Source organism: Monodon monoceros, unplaced genomic scaffold (genome assembly GCF_005190385.1).
Source record: "Monodon monoceros isolate NGI ecotype Baffin Bay Population unplaced genomic scaffold, NGI_Narwhal_1 Super_Scaffold_6, whole genome shotgun sequence".
In the NCBI taxonomy this organism is placed as follows: domain Eukaryota; kingdom Metazoa; phylum Chordata; class Mammalia; order Artiodactyla; family Monodontidae; genus Monodon; species Monodon monoceros.
Genome location: NW_021703783.1, coordinates 3061968 through 3083613, shown reverse-complemented (window position 1 = coordinate 3083613; position 21646 = coordinate 3061968). Strand labels below are relative to the sequence as shown.

The 21646-nt window shown below is 48.6% G+C and overlaps 1 protein-coding gene across 6 annotated transcripts in view; it reads right to left on the bottom strand.

The window, feature by feature from the left end:
* Positions 1-3330: 3330 nt before the first annotated feature.
* The window catches only part of TULP3 (TUB like protein 3), a 47610-nt gene continuing 29294 nt past the window's right edge, over positions 3331-21646 (bottom strand). For 3 of the 6 annotated variants that reach the window (XM_029206354.1, XM_029206352.1, XM_029206353.1), the window contains 9 exons: positions 18885-19044; positions 17991-18167; positions 12344-12477; positions 11771-11968; positions 9109-9221; positions 8707-8821; positions 6757-6855; positions 6217-6388; positions 3655-5648 (listed from right to left, as the gene is read on the bottom strand). In XM_029206354.1, coding sequence (XP_029062187.1) covers positions 5515-5648; positions 6217-6388; positions 6757-6855; positions 8707-8821; positions 9109-9221; positions 11771-11968; positions 12344-12477; positions 17991-18167; positions 18885-19044 — 1302 coding nt within the window. In that variant the 3' untranslated portion in view covers positions 3655-5514. The other 3 variants (XR_003791215.1, XR_003791217.1, XR_003791216.1) reach the window with 3 other exon arrangements.

The window sequence follows — 21646 nt, the reverse complement described above, 5'->3', positions numbered from 1 at the left end:
TTTTGGAACCCAAAGTTGAGATTTCTGTGGACCCACGTTCTCCGACACTACATTCTGGAATGATGAAGTGTTCTTTATCCTTGCTGTCCAGTATGGTAGGCATGAGCCACATATGGCTTCTGAGACCTTGAAATGCAGCTAGCTGACTGAATTTTAATTAATAGTTCCATGTGACTAGTGGCGATGGTGTTGGAGAGCACAGCTGTCGACCATCCAAAAGGAGATGCTTGGCAGGCAGGTAGATAACACCTGCAAAGGGGCGAACTGAGGACTGTGGAGACACTAAGCATAAAGGTGTGGGCATTCCCTGGCGGTCCAGTGGTTAAGGTTCGTGCTTCCACTGCAGGGGTGGGGGCTTCATCCCTGGTCGGGGAACCAAGATCCCACGTGCCACATGGCACGGCCGAAGGAACAAAAAAAAAAGCAAGCTACTGAACCAAGTATATAGTATGCTACCTTTTGTGCACAAAGAGTGGGAAATTAGAAATACATTTTTATTTTTGCATAAAGAAATACTGGAAAGATACATTGGAAACGAACAGTGGTCAACTCTAAGAGTACAGGGCAAGGGAAACAAGAAGGGGACAGATACGGGAGGAGGCTTTAATTGTGTAATCTTAAGAAGTGTTTTAAATAATATGAAATTATTACTGTTTAAAATCTGTATCTCTCTCTCTCTCTGATACAGAATCACAGGAGACTGACCAAAGGCAAAATCAGGACGTATTTTTAGGGACATCCTTCTATCTTACCCCGATGGAGTCTGTCCTGAGCATGCATCAGTACCCTAAAAACTGCATTTAAACCCACTCTTAAAATCTTGATCTAACTGCCAGCCCCCCTCTGCCTGTCACCCTCCTTTCGTCTCAGACCGTCCTTCCTTCCTGACCTTCCTGCCCCCAGACTATGGAAGAGAGAGAACTACTGATTATTCTTGGAGGCCTTGAAAATCACAAGGGACGGAATCTGGGTAGGTAGTGCTTAACCAGATGTTAAAACCCTGAGGCTTGAGAAGCACTATATTATACCAAAATGTGTAATAAAAGGTTGGAACAGACCAGGAAAAGTCCCACTGCCACCCTGGCCCACCAGCTCAACCGTCTACGTGGCACACTCTTATTGCACCCGGCCTCCTGGACCTCAGCCTTGCCCTGTGCAAAGGAGCTTGGGCCTGATGGACCAAAGGACCTGGCAGAGCCGGAGAAAATCATGGAGGCCCCTTTCATATTTGGAATATTTCAGAAACTTCCATTAACATCAGGGCTACTTTTCTTGTTGTTTTGCTTTGTTTGTTTTGCCTAGGCTGTCCCTTCAAGTAGGAAAGGAGAGATGGGTACAAAGTAAGGAAGGTAAGGTAGGATCAGGCCAGAGACCAGAACGCAGGGTATGTTTAGTTACCCAGTAAAGCCATGCTGTTCTTCTTTCCTCTCACCAGAGTCCCTGGAAAACCACCTTAAATTGCTTTATGAGCATTTATAAACCATTTTGCGTAATTGCATGGCTAAAAAAGTCAACCGAAATGCATTATCCCATCTTAAAACATTAATAAAAATAATATTGATATTTGCCCTTCTCCTACACCAAATGCCTAGGCATTTGGGGCCAGAGCCCACGCGTTCTGCCTGGAATTCCTCCACTTTCTACACTCCACAAATACTACTGTTCCCAGACCTTCAAGAGAGTCATGACAACAGGGTCCACTGTGAAGTCGCCTCATCTGGGTTGCAGAACCTGCGCTCATCGTGTTAATGCACTTGTAATGTGCCCCCTGGGTCAGTAGGTGGTGCCAGGGAGCCGCCCGCGGTTTCGGGAGAGCTTGCCTGAAAACCGCACTGACCGCGGCATCCCCATGCCCGCACCCCGGTTTTTGGAGAGGGAAGAGTTGTAGGACCTGTGAAGGGTACACACTGACTACAATAGCTAGGAGACCGAAGCGGGGAGAGGGGGCAAAACTAGCCCACATGCACCTGGCCAAGAAATGTGTGAGGGGCGGGGCAGAATCTAACCAGTCCTGGGCGAGCCCCCGGCGGGGATCTACGTGGGGAAGTTTAGGAGGACCAGGGGCTGGAGGCGTGGCACACGTGGCACGAGCACACAGGCAGGAGCCACTCTGCGGAGGGGGGCAGCTCGCAACGCCCCCAAGTTTTCTCTGTGGAGCAAGATGCAGCCTGCGGTTGGGAGGGGCGGCTTCCTCAGCGCGGCCACGCTCTCACCCGGGGCGCGCTCCCGCCATTTCAGTCTCCCCTCTCTAGGCCCTTGGCTACAGCCTCCAGGGGCTCCTCCCCAGGCCTCTCCAGCTATGCACGTAGCTGTCCAGGAGAGAAGCACAGACCTCGATTCAAAACACACTCGGGGGGCTTCCCTGGTGGCGCAGTGGTTGGGAGTCCGCCTGCCGATGCAGGGGACACGGATTCGTGCCCCGGTCCGGGAAGATCCCACGTGCCGCGGAGCGGCTGGGCCCGTGAGCCATGGCCGCTGAGCCTGCGCTTCCGGAGCCTGTGCTCCGCAACGGGAGAGGCCACAACAGTGAGAGGCCCGCGTACCGCAAAAAAAAAAAAAACCGCAAAAAAACAAACAAACAAACAAACAAAAAAAACACACTCGGGAATTCCGGGTGGCTGCCAGCACTCTTATCACTCAGGAACAGGAGATCAGGTAACTCAAAACCTCTCCATCTACAGAGGGCGCACGTTGGCAAATCACTGGCAGGAAAAGGGCCAGAACCCAGGGACTCTGAGTTGAACCGTCACTTTATTTCTGCACCCGTGCTGCTGTCTAAAGGAAGGGATATTGGGAATTCCCTGGCGGTCCAGTGATTAGGGCCCCGCACTCCCAGTGCAGGGGGCATGGGTTCGATCCCTGACTGGGGAATTAACATCCCACAAGCCAAAAAAGAGAAAGAAACAGAAAGGAAGGGAACTGATTCTCATTCATTCCTTTTTCTCACCTACTAACCTTCTAATCAAAAAGAGCTTTTTGCAGTCCTGTTTAGACGTTGAAACACCACGTGCTGGTGTCTTTCGTATCAACGACCATTGATATTCCTGGCCACTGAAAAGTGTATAAAACTGTGTTGCAAATAACCTGTTTGGCCACAAAGAATCACGTGGAAGAGAAGCCAAGCCACAGAAATGAGACCGACTCCGGCTCTCGTCCTGCCCTTTGGGCTCTTCCCGCTTCCTTCCACGCCACTCGTCCATCCCCGTGACACGGAGAGCAGGAAGGCCTCAGCAAGACTTGTGAACACACTTTTCTCGACTTGTCCGTATAGGGAAGCTTTAAATGTGAACACTTAGAGGTAAGACGTGGGGTCTCTGCCACTATCAGGTATTTAATTTGCTCTGCGGCTGAATCAGGAAGCAACACCAATGCAGCTGACCCAGGAGGCTGACCGGTGCAGGAGGCTGCCCTCTGGCACCCCTGCTCAGCCTCAGCTCCGTCACCTGCCCAGGACACTCTCAGCGTCACACACATGGTGAGTCTACAGTCTCCAGGACGCAGATCCCTGAGTCTGCAGACCCTGCTTACCTGGATGAAAACTTCGGTGATACCCACTTGGCTTCAAAGAACTGACTGGTTCGCTGTTGCCAAGCGATGGAATTATTGTGACAGAACATGACGGTAGGAGGCATGCGAGGGACAGGAGTCTGAAAGAAGAACGGCAACACTCATGTTTTTATATAAATCCCTTTTTATTTCTGTAGCATACAAAAGGTATAAATATGATTCATGTGAAACCGATCACCTGCACGATCAAGCAGGAAGGACGTGAAGCCGGGGTGTGTGTCTGCACCAGAGCGGGCAGGAGGAAGCAGGGCCAGATCCAGTCCCCCCCGGGCCCCCTTCCCCAGACACTGCATATTCTCCAACAGGAGAGGAGTGAACAGCCTTCCATTTTCAGTGTCAGGCCAGTGGTCCCGCGCTTGGCGGGCACCTGATAAGTGAGGCACTTGAGGGGAAGCAGCCGTGTCAGGGCAGGGCGGGTGGGACTTACCCGTGGGGTGAGCCGCGGGTCTGCTCATCCCCCGGGTCTCTCTCCTTCCCGCTGCTATTTGATGTGGAGCAGGGATAGGAAGCAGGGACAGAAAGGAAGTCCACAGAAGGGACGGGACGAAGCGCAAGCCGCCGATGCCTGGCCCCAGGCTGGCAGACAGCTTGGCTGGCGCACGAGGCCTGGGAGGTGACCGACGCCAATGCAGAGCTCACGGTGTTCCTGGATCCTCAGGACTCAGAGGCACGCGGAGGCCGGGAACTAGCAGCAGAGCCGTGTGATTTGTGGGGAGAGGCTAACAATCTGAACGACTTAGCAAAACTCTTACAATCTGTGAGGAAAAGTGACAGGACGTGATCCGCCAAGGATGAACCAGGCCTCAGGGGCTGATGACACTTAAGCCAAGAAGAGAGGCCCGAGCTCTGCCAGCCAGGCCCGGTCCTCACCTCCCTGGGCAGCGACAATGGCAAGTTCCACACACACTGTTCTCTCCCCTCCCACGCGGGCTACAGGTGAGTCTGCACTAACGGCTCCACAGTAACCCAGCGGGGACGCACTCCTGGGCTGAAGGTGGTGAAGGCCTCTGTCAAATCCCTCTCAGTCGTAAGCAGACTAGGCCACCTCTAGAGGTTATGCTTGCAGCCTACCCTGCGATTAAGACAAGTACGTAAATTGCTCGCATCACTGATCACAAACTGGGCCAGAGCCACTCTGAGACTGCAGCCAGCCAGCCGGCCCTAAGGGAAGGGGGACCGTGACACGGTGCCTCCCGAGCTGAGGGACAGTGGCTGGCTCTGGGGAACGGGCACCACACTCCCCCACAGAGACGGCAGAGAGGAGCGCTTCTCCCAGGGACCCCCCCACCATGGGTGAGGAACGATCGCCAACGGTAAATGACACTCTGGAAACCACCGTGGCCAAAGCAAAGACAAGGCTACGTCACAGCGGATGAGGCCGGGTGCCGCTTCAGATCTGACCTGCAGGCCTGCACTTCCTGGAGGCACCGTCGCCACTCAGGTGCTCTCACAACACGGCCGTTCTGGAAGATGGCCGAGCCCACAGGGGGCAGGGATACCCTACAGCCGGGACCGGCCTGCCGCCCACTTACAGAAAAACTCTGCACACCTGGAGACTAAAGGTAATTCAGGGAACGTCCCTCTCTGAAAAGTTCTGCAAAAAAAGCGACCCAAGTACTGAAGTGTGAGAAGCTGCCTCTGGCTGCAAGTCTCCAAGCACGGGATTCTGACCGCTGGGCGGCGCCTTCACAGCCACCGTGAGCTCTGGACAGGCTCTCACCCGAGTCAAGCTGTGACCCCGACCAGGGCCGTGAGACCCCGAGAAGGGTATGTGTGTACAGATATGTGTACACACACGTATGTGCATCCGTGCACGTGTACATACATACTTTCAGGGACCATTCCAAAAGGGGGGCCTGTCACTCTCCGTGTCCTGGGCAAGCGCAAGAGTGGCGGCTACGTGCTCCAGAAGCTCTGCAGAGAGAAGGCCCAGCGCCTGCTTGGCCGTCATTCACAGGCCAGCTTGCTGTCGAAGCTGGAGAGCCCGATGGCAAAGGCCTGGAGCGCGCACAGCGGGTAGCTGTAGTCCAGGGTGAACACGTCGTCGGCCACACGTCCAAACTGCATGACTATGTAGTCAGCTAGAGGCAGAGAGAGATCGGGACGTCAGGAGGTAAGGAAGACATCCTCCAAATAGGTCTCTTTAAAATGGGAAACCCTTAGAAAGATGGAAAGAGGCCTGACGGAGAGTGCCTACCGAGCACGACCAAGGCGCTACTGCGACTCCACTCGGCTCCCTGCCCGGACCAGCAGGAAAGGGCAAGTGGGGGGGCAGCGCAAGCTCGGGGGCGGGGGGGGGGGGGGGAGGGGCAGGGGGGGGCGGCACAAGGCGGGGGGGGCCGGAAGGGCAAGGGGGGGCAGCGCAAACTCGGGTGGGGGGCCGGAAGGGCATGAACCTTTCCTGAGGAAGGGCCTCTGCCTCTGCCCCCCGAGCAGCACCCCCAGGACTCCTCCGGTTGCCACATGAGACCTCACACGCTCCTGCCCTCAACTCAGCGGCTCAGACGGCTGACTGCAAGACTGTAGCTCTGTCTTTCCGAGGAGGTCATTTCTTCCTTAAATCATGCTCTCCTGAGTATAACTTCCTACCAATGAAGGGCAATGCTCATTTCCGAATCCTGTCAGAACACCTCTCTTCCTGGGGCTTACGGTCATTTTCGTGGACTATCTGGAAGTTCTTCACAGAGGCCTGAGTGACCCGGCCGTGGAAGTTCAGGACGTAGGACTGGGTGTCATCGTTCCAGACGGGGGACTTGTTGTGCAGCTCGATCAAGTTCTCCATGGCTTTGTCCTGCCACTTTGAAAGCAGGCTCTCGCGGTCCTGTAGGAGAGGGGTGTGTGCTGAGGACCGTCGCAAAGCGCTCACCCTCAAGGCTGCTGAGGCGGGAAGCAGAGCAGGGGCCTATTTCCTCCGTTTCAGCAAGTAAAACAGAAACAGAGCCCAAACTAAGCCGGCTTTGTTGGACTCCTATAGAAAAACTAGCGTTTCTCTTTGCAGACCCAGTGGTTGCGAATCAACCACATTAGCAACAGCACCTACCCCGAGGTCTGGAGGGCTGGCTCTCCTGAGGAAGAGTGGCCACTCTCCAGGCTGGGCTCGGGAGGAATCAACACTGTTTTCTATTCATCTTGCCTGTATCACAGTCTTGTTGTTAGAGTCCTTTGTTGATGAAATATGCTCTTACTTACATTTCGTGGCTGAAATGGGATTCGTTCATGATTCATATTCATCCCTGGGATGATCACAGACATTTTCCTCGGGCCTTTAAATCCGAGTACATTTGTTTCCTGGAAGAGAGGGAAATAAACAGGAACTTGAAACAGAAATGAAGACGAGGCCTCATTCTTTTTTTTTTAATACCATGCATTTCCTTTCTATCGATCTACCTATCTATCTATTTATGGCTGCGTCTATCTATCTGTCTATCTATCTATCTATTTATTTATGGCTGCACTGGGCCTTCGTTGCTGCGCGTGGCTTTCTCTAGTTGCGGCGAGTGGGGGCTACTCTTTGTCGTGGTGTGCGGGCTTCTCATGGTGGTGGCTTCTCTTGTCGTGGAGCACAGGCTGTAGGCACACGGGCTTCAGTAGTTGTGGCACAAGGGCTCAGCAGTTGTGGCTCGCAGGCTCTACAGTGCAGGCTCAGTAGTTGCAGCGCATGGGCTCAGTAGTTGTGGCGCATGGGCTTAGCTGCTCCGTGGCATGTGGGATCTTCCCGGACCAGGGATCGAACCTGTGTCCCCTGCATTGGCAGGCAGATTCTTAACCACTACGCCATCAGGGAAGCACACAAGACCTCATTCTTAACGCAAGGCCCTCCTGGGCATGTAAAACGGGGACAATATGGAGAGCGCTAAACACTATTCTATTACTTCACTGTAGTTAAACAAAGAGAGACGGAGAATCAAGCCCAGGAAAATAAGACTGTTTCCTCTTTTTAAACCTAATTTGAACATTTGAATTTAAAACACTCTATAGGCTTGAAACCCTACTCTTACTCTTTAGCTTTAAGTGAAATTTCAGACAATTATGAGCAAACTGTCCAATTTTGTCATCTTCAATAAATATATATTTCCCAGTGAGGACACGGCACTATATGATATAGAGTGAGAATTACAGTTTAAATTAAATAGGACCTGTATCTGGAGGTAAAAAAAATCAAATGCCCGTCAAACCAGGCAGGCTATATATGAATAAAGTATATTAAATACATGGATATATGTGTATTCATATACATACACACAAAGTCATGCACGGGTAAAATATTTAATTGATTCTGAAGCTAAGAGAAAACATCTATACATTACAAGGTGTTAAGTCAAATGATTCTCAGTCACTTAGATAAAATCTCATGGGAATCAAGTGATGAGATTAATTCCAACGATGGAAAGCTGAGAATTTGGGATCAAAGTAACAACTGAGTCGGGTTAATTCCTTCTTGCTTCTTTGACTCCACAACTTCACATGCCCACTACGCGCCAGGTCCGTGTTCACGTGGAAACAGCAGTGAATGGGACTTTACGAACTGGTAGAGAAGGATGGCGCTGAAGAAGCAGTCTGGGGCACTAGAGAAAGCGCGGGGAACCGAGGGGAGCATCAAGCACATCTACTGTCGGGAGAGACCCCTCTGCTGACGCTGGTGGACAGGCAGAGGCAAGGAGGGGCAGGGCAGGCTCTCAGGTGGGGCGCAGGGACGAGAGGAGCCGCTAGAATGACGGGAACGCACAGGAAGCGTGCCCCCGGGGAGCCGCAAGGGAAAGGTGCAGTGTCCAGGCTTGATTCTGGACTCAAGGGGCAGCCTGAGAGGATTTGGAGCAGGACAAGAGCAGCACGAGCTGGAGCTGGACCACTCAGCAGCGGCTGTACAGGATGAACCAGGCCGAGAGGGCGGAAAGCAGAGACCGGCTTCCAATTTACGGTAACCGCGAGCCAACGGGTAAGGGGTAACGAAGGCCTGCGTTAACATGGCGGCATTGGGAAAAGAGAAGAGGAGATGAGTGAGGGCCAGCTGAAACAGTAAATACAGCTAAATTTGGCAATTCGTAAATAACTCGAGTATACAGAAACAAGCTTGGGAGGGGGACTGCAAGCCCAGGGCTGGGATGCCAGGAGGCTGAGGAAACGGGAGGCGGCACTCACGTAGCAGACGGCGGCCAGCTCCTGCCGCATACAGGCCTTTTCTACCAGACCCTGGGCCTTGGCCGGGCTGACACCATGGTCATAAACTGTAAACTTGGTCCCCATGAGGTTGGACCTAGAATCAAGAGAAAAAGCCACCACAATGATCTGTATTTTTCTCCCTTACAAACACAAGCTAAGAGAGGTATGGGACAGCCTCTCGGCCCACTCTCCAAAGGTCAAGGGGTCATCATCGCTTTCTCAAAGATCTAGCCTTAAAACAAGGAAGGGCCTTAGACTTTCTATTAACTTTATTTTTTTAGATGACATCGACCGGCTCATTGTAAAACCGATATGGACTGTTCTGAAACTACAGGGGTCAAACCATCAGAGGAGCAGGACAGGATACAAGGCTGCTCTCACCTGAGTTTGCCAACATAACTTTCCCCCTCACGAGATAGATCTGTTGGGTCAGTGGAGATGAGGTAGTTGGATGTTTTGCTCTTTTTCCGCTTTCTACCTGCAAGAAGAAATATCTAGAAAAGGAAAAAAATTTTCAGTAAAAAATGCACTCAAGAGAACTGCCATGTTTGTCCTACCTACTTAGTTAGCAAATATTTAGCAACTGCCTATCATGTACCAAGCAGTCCATCTCTGGGTCTTTTTTTTTTAAAAAAACAGGTTTAATTCACTTTGACTTTTCTTGCAGAAAAACGATGTGGTGGCCACAGCTGGAGCCTGGGTCTCCCGCATGGAGACTTGGTGTGGGTCATTACAGGATGCTCAGTGAACCCGTGACAGGGACAGTCAGTGAACATGGTCTCCCTCCAGAGCTCGGGGGTGAGGCAGCCTAGGTCTTGGAGACAGCACAGAGGTGGCCTTGGCAACGCTGCCCAGGGCAGCGGTGCAACCCCTGGCCAAGGTGCAGCATCGTCCACGCCGGCCAGCGCCAGCTTCTCGGGCACAGCGGCTGGGATGACGCCAGTGTCCAAGGGCAGGATGAGAGGCACCGGCCCAGAGCCACAGTGGCCGGTCAGCCTGCAGGGATGGTCTGGGGCTGGCCGATCCTGTTCCCCCAGTAGCCTCACCACATGAGGACTACGGAGAACTTGGCCAGAATGATGGCCTCACGATGGCAGTGGCGATCTCCTTGAAGCACTGAACACCCAGACGAGCATCTGTCCACTGCAACCCCCAATAGCAACAAACGTCTTGACCCTGGGCCGCAGGGCAGAACGGGTTATGCTCAGGCATCATTGTCAAAACCTCATCCTTGAAGGAGGGATGCTTCCAGGGAAGAGTCAGTCATCTCGGATTCCCGGATGGATGAGCAGAAGAGAAGGGTCTCCTCCAGAGCCCTGACCAGGCGGCCCAGATGGGTGAGGGGTAGCCAATCCTTGCCCCCAGCCCTGACCCCGCGAGCTCTGTGGCCTCGGGCCCCCGAGGGGCCTCCATGCCCTATCGTAGCACCAGTGTACCTACCATTTGGGGTTCTCTGGGAGAAGACCAATCTCTGGGTCCTCATCACTTTTTCTAATCCTCATAATGCTTCTCAGAATTCACTATCAGGGTTTCCCTACTGCACAATTTTTCTAAATTCACTAGCTTGATTCTCCATATCATTATTTACAACTTTATACCTAAAGCCTCCAGTGACTTTTTAAAAAAGCTTCATCCAATTTCATGAGTAAGAGTCTTTCCACCTTTGGAAGAGGCAGGACCCTGGACCCTGTGCTTCCCATTCTCCCTGCAACGGCTTTCCTGACGCTTCTTGCTGCATCTTGTATGTTGTTGTTCTAAACTCCTGTGACTTCCGTGATACGAGTACTGTCGTATTTATGCATCCTTCCCAGACACTCCTAGACTTGGACAATAATAAGGAAGCAGGAGAGGGCAGTAACTAAGGGGAGGGGGCACTTTGGAATCAAACAGATACAGGTTTCAATCTGGCTCTGCCACTTCTTAGTGTGTTCGGGGGCATTCCCTAAGCTGGGATAAGAAATCCTATCTTACAGCGTTGTCATAAGGGTTGTAGGTAATAATATACATAAAGCATTTAGCACACACCTGGTAATTGTAAACACTCAGTAGACAGTGGTTGTAACAACATTAATATCTACTATCATCATCTCATTTCTAGGCTCTTTTTTTTTTTGCGGTACGTGGGCCTCTCACTGTTGTGGCCTCTCCCGTTGCGGAGCACAGGCTCCGGACGCGCAGGCTCAGCGGCCATGGCTCACGGGCCCAGCCGCTCCGCGGCATGTGGGATCTTCCCGGACCGGGGCACGAACCCGCGTCCCCTGCATCGGCAGGCGGCCTCTCAACCACTGCGCCACCAGGGAAGCCCACATTTCTAGGCTCTTAAAATCATCCACTTAGACCTGGTATTACAAAATATACATTGTTCATTAGCAAGTATTAACTGCCTCAAATTTATGTATAAAGTAAATTAGAATTTCTAGGATGGAAAACAAGACATTCCACTTGCATGTTTTCTGTTTTTCCAATTCCTCCTATTCCCTAAACCCTTCTTTCTTCCACACTGTCATAATCAAAATCAAAATCAAAGAGCGCACTGGAAACTCCCCCACCCCAAAAAAGGGATGGAGGTAAAAATAATTACGTTCACATAGTCTCTTCCGTCTTCTCGCCTTCTGGGTAAAACTTTCTCTCTGCGGGGCGGCAGGTTGACTATCAGACTAGGGCCTCTCTGAGGACAGTAGTGAGAACACAGCACTCGGGAACTAGCAAGTACAACCTAGTTCCTGTCGAATACCGGGGCTCCCCCATCCCCACCCCCCATCGTAAGACCATCAACGACCCAGCCCGCAGCACTCTTCCCTCCATCTCAAGATCTGTCTTAAGAACCACTTCTCAGGACTTCCCTGGTGGTCCAGTGGCTGCGAATCCACCTTCCAATGCAGGGGACGCAGGTTCGATCCCTGGTCGGGGAACTAAGATCCCACATGCCTCGGGGGCAACTAAGCCCAGTGCCTCAACTACTGAGCCCACACACCCTGGAGCCCACATGCCACAACTAAGACCTGACACAGCCAAAAAAAAAAAAAAGACCCACTTCTCATACCTTCCGATTTTCGTCCTTTTCCAAGTGCATATAGTAGGTAGGGAAAAGCCCCCGATCCATTCCTTTTTTATCCCGAGTTATCCGACACTTCACTGTGACACCTCGAGGGGCAGGACTGTATGCGAAGCCCTCTAAATTCTCTATTTCTCCCAGCTGATTATCAGTGTGCTGGGCTGCAGTTCCGGAAGCTCCTGTATCCTGAAAGAACAGCCACATGTGAGCAGTAGGCGGCTGGGTCAGGAAACCTCATATTCTCTTTGAGAAACACTTAAAGGACAAAATAACTTACTGATTTACCCATATGTCTCAGTCTTCTGACAAGGTAGGGAAAAACTCTGAAAAGTTAAATAGGTATACGAATATTGGGAGTAATGAAGCAGCAAAGTATGAAAATGGGATACGGCTTCACAGAAGCTGGTTCAAGACACAAGAAATTAGGGAGTCGTGTACTTTAAGTGTAAATTCCAGCTTAACTCTTTGAAGCAGCCCTCATCCAGTAATGGCATTTAAATACCGGAGATGTTTAGGAAGCAGTGAAATTAGCTCAGAGGAAGAAGTTTCAGAGCTACATACTGTGGTTGGCTTCTGGCTGGATGCAGAACTGGGTCTCTCTGCCTCTGAAGAGGATGAATGAGATCTTAGTTTTTTCCCTTCTCCTTCCTCCCCATCAGTCTCCTCCTCATCAAAGTTCAAACTCCCTGAGATCCCTGGCAGAAAGGGAGAAACTGTCAAAAAGGGCCAGAGACCTTTGAACCAAATATAATTCTAACTTCCTTGCTTAAAAATTCCAAGCTGTTCTGACTTAAAACATGGCTATTTAATCCAAATTTTGACAATTCTTTCTTCATATTCTCACCTAGATCCATCCCTTGTTTTCCCTTCCTGCTCTTCCCTTCCCTAATTTATCCTCTTTTGCAAATCATATATCTGATAAACGATTAACATCCAGAATATATAACTCAACAGCAACAAAAACAAACCCAATTCAAAAATGGGGGAAGAGGGCTTCCCTGGTGGCACAGTGGTTAAGAATCCGCCTGCCAGGGCTTCCCTGGTGGCGCAGTGGTTGGGAGTCTGCCTGCCGATGCAGGGAGCACAGGCTCGTGCCCCGGTCCGGGAAGATCCCGCGTGCCGCGGAGCGGCTGGGCCCGTGAGCCGTGGCCGCTGGGCCTGCGCGTCTGGAGCCTGTGCTCCGCAACGGGAGGGGCCACAACAGTGAGAGGCCCGTGTACCGCAAAAAAAAAAAAAAAAAAAAAAAAAGAATCCGCCTGCCAATGCAGGGGACACGGGTTCGAGCCCTAGTCCGGGAAGATCCCACATGCCGCGGAGCAACTAAGCCTGAGTGCCACAACTACTGAGCCTGCGCTCTAGAGCCCGCAAACCGCAACTACTGAGCCTGCGTGCCATAACTACTGAAGCCCGCGCTCCGCAACAAGAGAAGCCACCACAGTGAGAAGCCTGCGCACCACAGTGAAGAGTGGGCCCCGCTCACCACAACTAGAGAAAGCCTGCGCACAGCAACGAAGACCCAACGCAGCCAAAAATAAATAAATAAAAATAAATAATTTTTTTAAAAAAATGGGTAAAGGACTTGAACAGACATTTCTCCAAAGAAGATACATAAATGGCCAACAAGCACGTGAAAAGATGCTCAACATCACTAGTCATTAGGGAAACGCAAATCAAAATCACAGTGAGAAACCACCTGACAATCACTGGGATGATTATTATAAAAAACAAAATCCAAAAAACAGAAAATAAGTGTTGGTGAGGATGTGGAGAAACTGCTGGTGGCAAATGCAAAATTATGCAGCCACTGTAGAAAACAACATAGTGGTTCCTAAAAATATATATACAGAATTATCATATAATCCAGGAATTCCACTTCTGGGTGTATACCCAAAAGAACTGAAAGCAGAGACTCAGACAGATACTTGAACAACCAATGTTCACAGCAGCATTATTCACAGTTTTCAAAAGGTGGAAACAACCCAAATACCCACCAACTGATGAACAAACAAACTGTTGTATATACATAAATAGAATGCTGTTCAGCCTTAAAAAGGAATGCAATTCTGACACAGGCTACAACATGAATGCATCTTAAAGACGTTATGCTAAGTGAAATAAGCTAGACACAAAAAGGACAAATACCTTATGATCCTACTTTTATGAGGCCTAGAATAGTCAAATTCACGGAGACAGAAAGTATAACAGAGGTTGCCAGGAGCTGGGGGTGGGGCGGGGGATGGGGAGTTGGTGTTTGATGGGGACAGAGTCTCAGTCTGGGAAGATGAGGAAGTTCTGGAGAGGACGGTGGTGACGGCTGCACAGCAATGTGAAAGTACCTAACGCCACTGAGCTGTGCGCCTACAAACGGTTAAGATGGTAAACGCTACGCACATTTTCCCGCAGTAGATGTCTCTATCACTTACTTCTTTGTTTTTCCTACATTTTTTTCATGGTTAGTCTCGTGAACTAATTTGAGTTGGGAATTTTTTTTGTTTTGTTTTGTTTTGTTTTTTGCGGTATGCGGGCCTCTCACTGCTGTGGCCTCTCCCGCTGCGGAGCACAGACTCCAGACGCACAGGCTCAGCGGCCACGGCTCACGGGCCCAGCCGCTCCGCGGCACGTGGGATCCTCCCGGACCAGGGCACGAACCCGTGTCCCCTGCATCGGCAGGCGGGCTCTCAACCACTGCGCCACCAGGGAAGCCCCCGAGTTGGGAATGTTTGAAGTACTACTACCTTGGACCTTTTACAGAAAACTTCAAACTATCTGATTAAAAACCATTTTTTCATTTTATCCTCACATTTATATGAGTTTGAGGAGGAGGGACTGGCAAGTCTTATTTTTTGTTTTGTCTCTTGCTTGTTTATGGGACACAGAGTGTGCTGTGTGTTATAAAAGAAGCACGACACTCACATTTACACGTGAGAGGATGATGCTCCAGGAGAAGCATTTCTGCCCAGGAGAAAGGGGCAGAGCTACGGGCGAGGCCCACCTCGTTTTTCTCTGTGGTCTGCAAGGTAAAGTCACCCCTCATACAATAGCTGGAAGAACCCCCAAGTCACACATGACAAGGAGACTGAACAAGCAGTAGTGCTGCCCACATTCATCCACCTCAGAGGAGGGACAATGACGGTCTGTTTTACATAGTTCACAAAATAAATGGTATCAAGTTTTTCTCAAGGACACCCAAGGATAAGACTAAGGCCAGTTAAAAAATTAATCTCAAGTGAAAACATATGTCCATACAAAAACTTATGCGTAACTATTTATAGCAGCATTATTCATAATAGCCAGAGTGAGAACAACCCAAATGCCCATCAACTGATAAAGGGAGGAACAAAACGTGGCTTATCCATACAACGGAACGTGATCCAATGACAGAAAAGAACGAAGCACTGACACAGGCTACAACATGGACGAACTCTAAAAACATGATGCTAAGTGAAAGCCAGGCATAAAGGGCCACACAGTGTATGACTGATTCTGTTTATATGAAACACCAGAATAGGCAAATCTGCAGAGACAGAAAGCAGACTGGCGGCTGCCCAGGGATGGGGAGTTGGAGGGAAATGGGAAGTGACTGCTAGCAGGTATGAAGTTTCTCTGGCGTCAGACAACATTCTAAAATTGATTGCGCTGATGGCTGCAGACCTCTGTGAATATACTAACGAACCAATCAATTGTTCACTTTACATGGGTGAATTGTATGGTATGTGAATTATATCTCAATAAAGCTATTATTTTAAAAATTCTTTGATTTGTGAAGGATATTTCTTTCTTTCTTTTTTCTTTCCTAAAACGTTAACTTTTGGGGACGGGTAGCAAAACGCATAAAACTCTAGGGATCTCACTCTCATATGGATATCTTCACTCAGTCCTACGTTTTCTTCTTCTTTTTTTAAAATTGAAGTATAGGTGATTTACAATGTTAGTACTATGCTTTCAAATGCCATATTTGTACCAAGAACTCAGTTTATGTGGATACATGTTTTAAGATGGAGATCAAGGATTTCTCCCAAACTTTTAAGACAAGCAAACTGGATCCCCACTTGAGGAACGTTATCTTCCAAACTGACACTTCTTAAGTCTTAGTCAAGAGAGCACTTAATGGCTTCTATGGTCCAGATGCAACTTGTTCAGACTCAAAAAGGCATTAACCCATCTGGTCCTGAAAGGCCAATTCTGAGAAAGAACACAGCGGTCATTTAACAGGGCAGAGTACAAGGGACAGCTTGGTATTTACAGTAAGGGATCAAGAGCTAGACTAAGACTCCGAAAATCTAGGTCTGCCGCTACTCAGCTCGATGACCTGGGGTGAGTAATCTAGCTTTTGGTTAAACTGAGAGTTCTCCTTGCTCTGGTTCCTCCACATCTTTCACTGTCTCTTGTTATAATAACGATAGGAAAGTGACAGAATTACCACGGCCACATTCATATTACAGACAGGGAAACTGAGGCAGAGAAAAGTTGTGCTGCTTTCCCCTTTACCAGCCAGAGGTGGCAGAGCTGAGACTCCAAACCACACTGGCTGGCCCCAGAGCTGAGCTCTGAAGCACGCCACACCCTGCCCCAGTTTCCACAAATACATCATGCTCTATACACCTGATGCCTCTGCTAACGTCATTTCTTCTGCCCAAGTTTGCCACCTAACCAACTAGCGGTGTGATCTAGAACGAATTACTTAGCCTTTCTGAGAGCCAATTTTCTTACATGTGAAAAGGAGAGGCTGACACATGTAACCCCTCACAGTACTGTCACAAATACTGATAAGGTATGTCAAGTGCCTGACGAGCAAAGACATTCACAGTGTCAGTCTCCAGCCGCTCCTGGGCTGACAGCTGTCACAGGAGCACACGCACCCTCACGCCTCAGCTTAGTCGCCACCTCCTTCCATGTGGCTCTTGTCCCTCTCACTGCCCCGCAGTGCAGTTGTATTTCTCCTGCTTTCTACTCTATACACCAAAATACAGCTCGAGGTCAGGCCATCAGCCAAACTACCTCATTAGCCTTCCTGCTTCCAGACTTGCCCACTCCAATTCATTCTTCATAGTGCAGAGTAATTTTTCTACAGCCCAAATCTGCTATCACTCCACCTTAAAATCCCACATAGGTTCCTGTTACTCTTCACAGGAAGTCCACACCCTAGCTCGGCCTGTAACACCCAATGTAATCGGAGCCCGCCCACCCCTCCAGCCCACGTCTCTCCAGGCCCCTTCCCACCTGTCACCTCGCGCTCTGCACTCCAGCCCTTCTGAGCTGCCGGCTCGTCTTCCCACATCACGCTCTGGCTTAGATGTCACCTCCAGATCAACTCTGGTTGGGCACCCCTCTCCACACTCCCTTGGCTATCTAGGTCCCTGAAGCCTCAATTTAGGTGCACGAAGCCTCAATCAGAATAAATGCTCCATGAGGGCAGGAACCTCGTTCACAACTGCATCCTAAGTGCCTAGAACAAGGCCTGATATATAGCATATCCTCAATACATGTTTTCTAAATGAATGAATATACGAATCCATTTGAATGGACATCTATCCTGCCAGTCTGTGGTAGAACCTCCTGACTCACATATCCCAGTACCCAGCAATGCCTATGACAAAGCAGGAACCCAGCAAACATCCAGGCATTACTGGCCGTCAGTCTTCTCATCTGAAAAGGGGATGCTTAATTCCTTCTCGCTATAAAATTAGTTCTCTAAGAAGGAGAAGACTACAGAGGACCTCTGAAACGTACAGGAATATTTATGAGAATAACTCCAACTGGCAGAAAGCAGGCTCTCAGGGAAAAAGTATTATTAGTTCAAGGATATTCTGATCCAACCTGTATTTCCACTAAGCTGGCTATTTATCTCCCCTTATCACTAGAGGAATATGAACCGTGAAACAGAGGCAGGGCAGGGTGCTGAGGGGCAACTCAAAGGAACAGGGTGGGGATGACAAAAACAAAATGTCAAAAGGAAGGAAATGGCCGTAATAGTAGCTAATGCTGCTGCTATTACACACACGCGCGCGCGCGCACGCACACACACATATTTATATATGTATTTTGGCTGCATCGCGCAGCTTGTGGGATCTTAGCTCCCCGACCAGGGATCAATCCTGGGCCCTTGGCAGTGAAAGCGCAGAGTCCTAACCACTGCACCGCCAGAGAATTCCCTGTTTTATATTTTATGTAACTAACTCACTGCCTGAAAACTGTTAGCAATGCTCACCATGTTTCTGGAGAATCTCCTGGAGATCTGGCTTGGAAGCAGGGTCCCAGGTGCCATCTCCATCAGCCCCTCCCTCAGCATCCTCCTCCACGGCAGGAGATCCTACTGAGAGGACGTGAGGTCTGGTCTCCATGTCCTGAGCATCTGGCTTCAGGAAGGCAGCGGGACCGTCAATGCCTAGGGGCCCAACAGAAAGAAGAAAGAAGAAAGCACTGTCCACTATTAGGCCGGATGGTTTTGGTGTATGTGATCTAAGAAGCACCAAACCGTTTCACTCCTCCTTCTTTAACATCCACGAGGACATCTGTTAACAGCGGAATCCATTCTATGATCTGGTGTTCATTTTATCAACACGCCCTGACTGCCACTAAAGTAAATGTACCTGATGCTGTGCTTTAGAAGCTTAAGAATGAGACTGAAAGCCAAGTAGGTCCTCCGAAGTCCATCCAGATCTCGTCCAAACCAGGAGCCGAGGGGGCTAGCTTTAGAGTTGTTTAACCTGGTTCCTCCTTTACCCCGTCGCTGACTCAGGTGTCCCTCTGAGTCCGGCTACTGGAAGAATGCGTGCTCTCTACCTGCTCCTGGCTTCATGGTTAACTCTGCCAGGAGGCAACAGTCGAGCCTGGAAGCTCCTCAAGGGGGCAGTTCCGGACACTTTCATTTTGTATCTAAAACAACAGTTCCAGGACGGCTGTGAACTTTAAGGTATCCTCCACTGATCAGACCACTGCTTTTATTCCAACTCAAAGGCCCTGAATGGGATTATAAAGATAAACGAAGGTACCTGGTAACGATGCTAATATTGTCCCTTTGGTCCACCTGAGAGTCCTCCTGCCTCCCCCAGGTTTGTGAAAACCACACAGCAGCAGGCAGAGATGCTGCCTGAGTACACACCGTGCAGGATGACGCCGCTGCGCGGGGCCTGAGGCTCCACCAGCGGAGCGCGCTCCTCGCTTCCCCTCGGTTTTGACCGACGTGGCCGGGCTTCTGGGTTCGGCTGCACCATGAGTGGCTCCAGGCGCTTCTTTCTCTGCTTCTTCTCCAGCAGCGCTCTCTGGGGAAAATTGTGATAGTACAGCCAGGAGAGTGATGATGAGATCTAGCTACTTCAACATATACAGTCTTTCATGGATCCTTACAAAACCTCTTGTAAATTAAATTTTCCCACTTAAGAAATGGGAAAATTGAGACACAGAGAGAGGTAAGGATTCATTCACTTCATTTAATAAATATTTACTAAACACCTATAAAAGATCTAAAATTATACAAATGTATTTCTAGCAAAGCTGAGACCATGATCTAAGTATATTAAAAAGATATAGTAATTAACATATTATGATCAAAGCACAATCAAGTTTAAAATATATGAACACATATGAATAGGAGAAAAGATGAAGGAATGGTGATTTCTCTGGGTAGTAGAATATGGATGATTATTTTTCCTTTTCCTAGTTTTCTAAATTTTCTTACTTTTGTAACTGGAAGAAAAAGATAAAACTTGTTATCAAAAAAAAAAAAACTTGTTATCCACCGGGTGTGGAGAAAAGGGGACCCTCCTGCACCGTTGATGGGAATGTAAATTGGTGCAGCCACTATGGAGAACAGTATGGAGGTTCCTTAAAAAATTAAAAATAGAACTACCATATGATCCTGCAATCCCACTCCTGGGCATATATTTGGAGAAAAACGTGGCTCGAAAGAATACATGCACCCCAATGTTCATTGCAGCGCTGTTTACAATAGCTAAGACATGGAAGCAACCTAAATGTCCATCGACAGATGAATGGGTAAAGAAGATGTGGTACATATATACAGTGGAATATTACTCAGCCATAAAAGAGAATGAAATAATGCCATTTACAGCAACATGGATGGACCTGGAGATGCTCATACTAAGTGAAGTCAGAGCAAGACAAGCATCATATGATATAGCTTGTATGTGGAATCTAAAAAACAATGATACAAATGAACTTATTTACAAAACAGAAATAGACTCACAGAGAATGAACTTGTGGTTACCAAAGGGGAAGGACTGGGGTTGGGGGGAAGGATAGAATGGGAGTTTGGGATTGACATATACACACTACTCATATTTAAAATAGACAACCAACGAGGACCTACTGTATAGCACAGGGAACTCTGCTCAATATTCTGTTATAACCTAAATGGGAAAAGAATTTGAAAAAGAATAGACACATGTATATGTATATGTATATGTATATGTATAACTTAATCATTTTGCTGTACACCTTAAACTAACACAACATTATTAAGTGACTATACTCCAATATAAAATTTTAAAAAACTTATTATCCTCTAAACCCCAAACCATTTTCATGTTTTTGTTTTTGTTTTTTTTGCGGTACGCGGGCCTCTCGCTGCTGTGGCCTCTCCCATTGCGGAGCACAGGCTCTGGACGCGCAGGCTCAGCGGCCATGGCACACGGGCCTAGCCGCTCCGCGGCATGTGGGATCTTCCTGGACCAAGGCATGAACCCATGTCCCCTGCATCGGCAGGCGGACTCTCAACCACTGCGCCACCAGGGAAGCCCTATTTTCATGTTTTAATCAGCTAAAAAGCAGTACGTTTTGCTTTCTTGCTCATTTTTACATAATTAATAATCCAAAAAATTAGCGCCAAGGATAAGATGGGGAAAAAATGGCAGTTGGAAAATTCCAATTAAAAAACAATCAACTCTATGGATAAAAGCAAGAAAGAAGAGTAGGGTAGCAGGAAGTCAGGAAAAAAGCATGAGAGACTATCAGAAAAAAAATCCAATGAGATGAAAAGGAAGGTACCAGCATATATACTATTTTTAAGCCTTGGCAAATAAGAGCTTATAATACATAGAAATTAGCTATGGATCTGGGACGTCTCAGAACAGGAGAGTGTCAAGCCCCAAGCTAAAAAAATTAAGCCATGATTTAAAAGCAAAGATATATAACCTACTTTACTGTTTCTCAGGCAAAAAGCCAACTGTTTACTTTTTTCATTGATACTGCTTTTAAAAAGTGCCACTAGGAAGAAGAGTTAATCTAAGGGGTGAGACGACTATTAGTAGGAAAGGAACCATTTTTTTCCACTGGCCTGATGAAAGCTTGCAGATAAATTCAGAAGACAGAAGAAATATACCTATTCTTTTTTACCCAACCTTGTGCATAAGGAAAAAGACTAGGGGTGCTAAAATAATATGCCAAAGGGACTATACTGTCAGGAATGAAAAGAGAGCTTAGAGCAAGTTGGGAAAGAATAATTGGGGTTTTTGAGGTTATTTTGAGATCCATAAATTAATACGCACAGGTGGACCTTAATGTCCCAGGAACACTAAATACACAGGAGGTTATAACAAGGTTCTCCCCTGGAACTTGCTGATAAGATTCTTCTAGCAACTAAGAAGTCTGTATAATGGATAAGAAGTAAACTAACTGCCTCAAAGAGATGGTAAACATGAAGTATAAAGACCTGAGAAACTGTCGCATATTATCCATATGGCCACAGCTATTTAGTCTCAAATTGTCTCGTAACTGTGAAACAACTGGGACTTCCCTGGGGTCCAGTGGTTAACGCTCCGCTCTCCCACTGCAGGGACACAGGTTTGATCCCTGGTCCAGAAACTAGGATCCTGTATGCCGCGTGGTACAGCCAAAAAAGTGAAA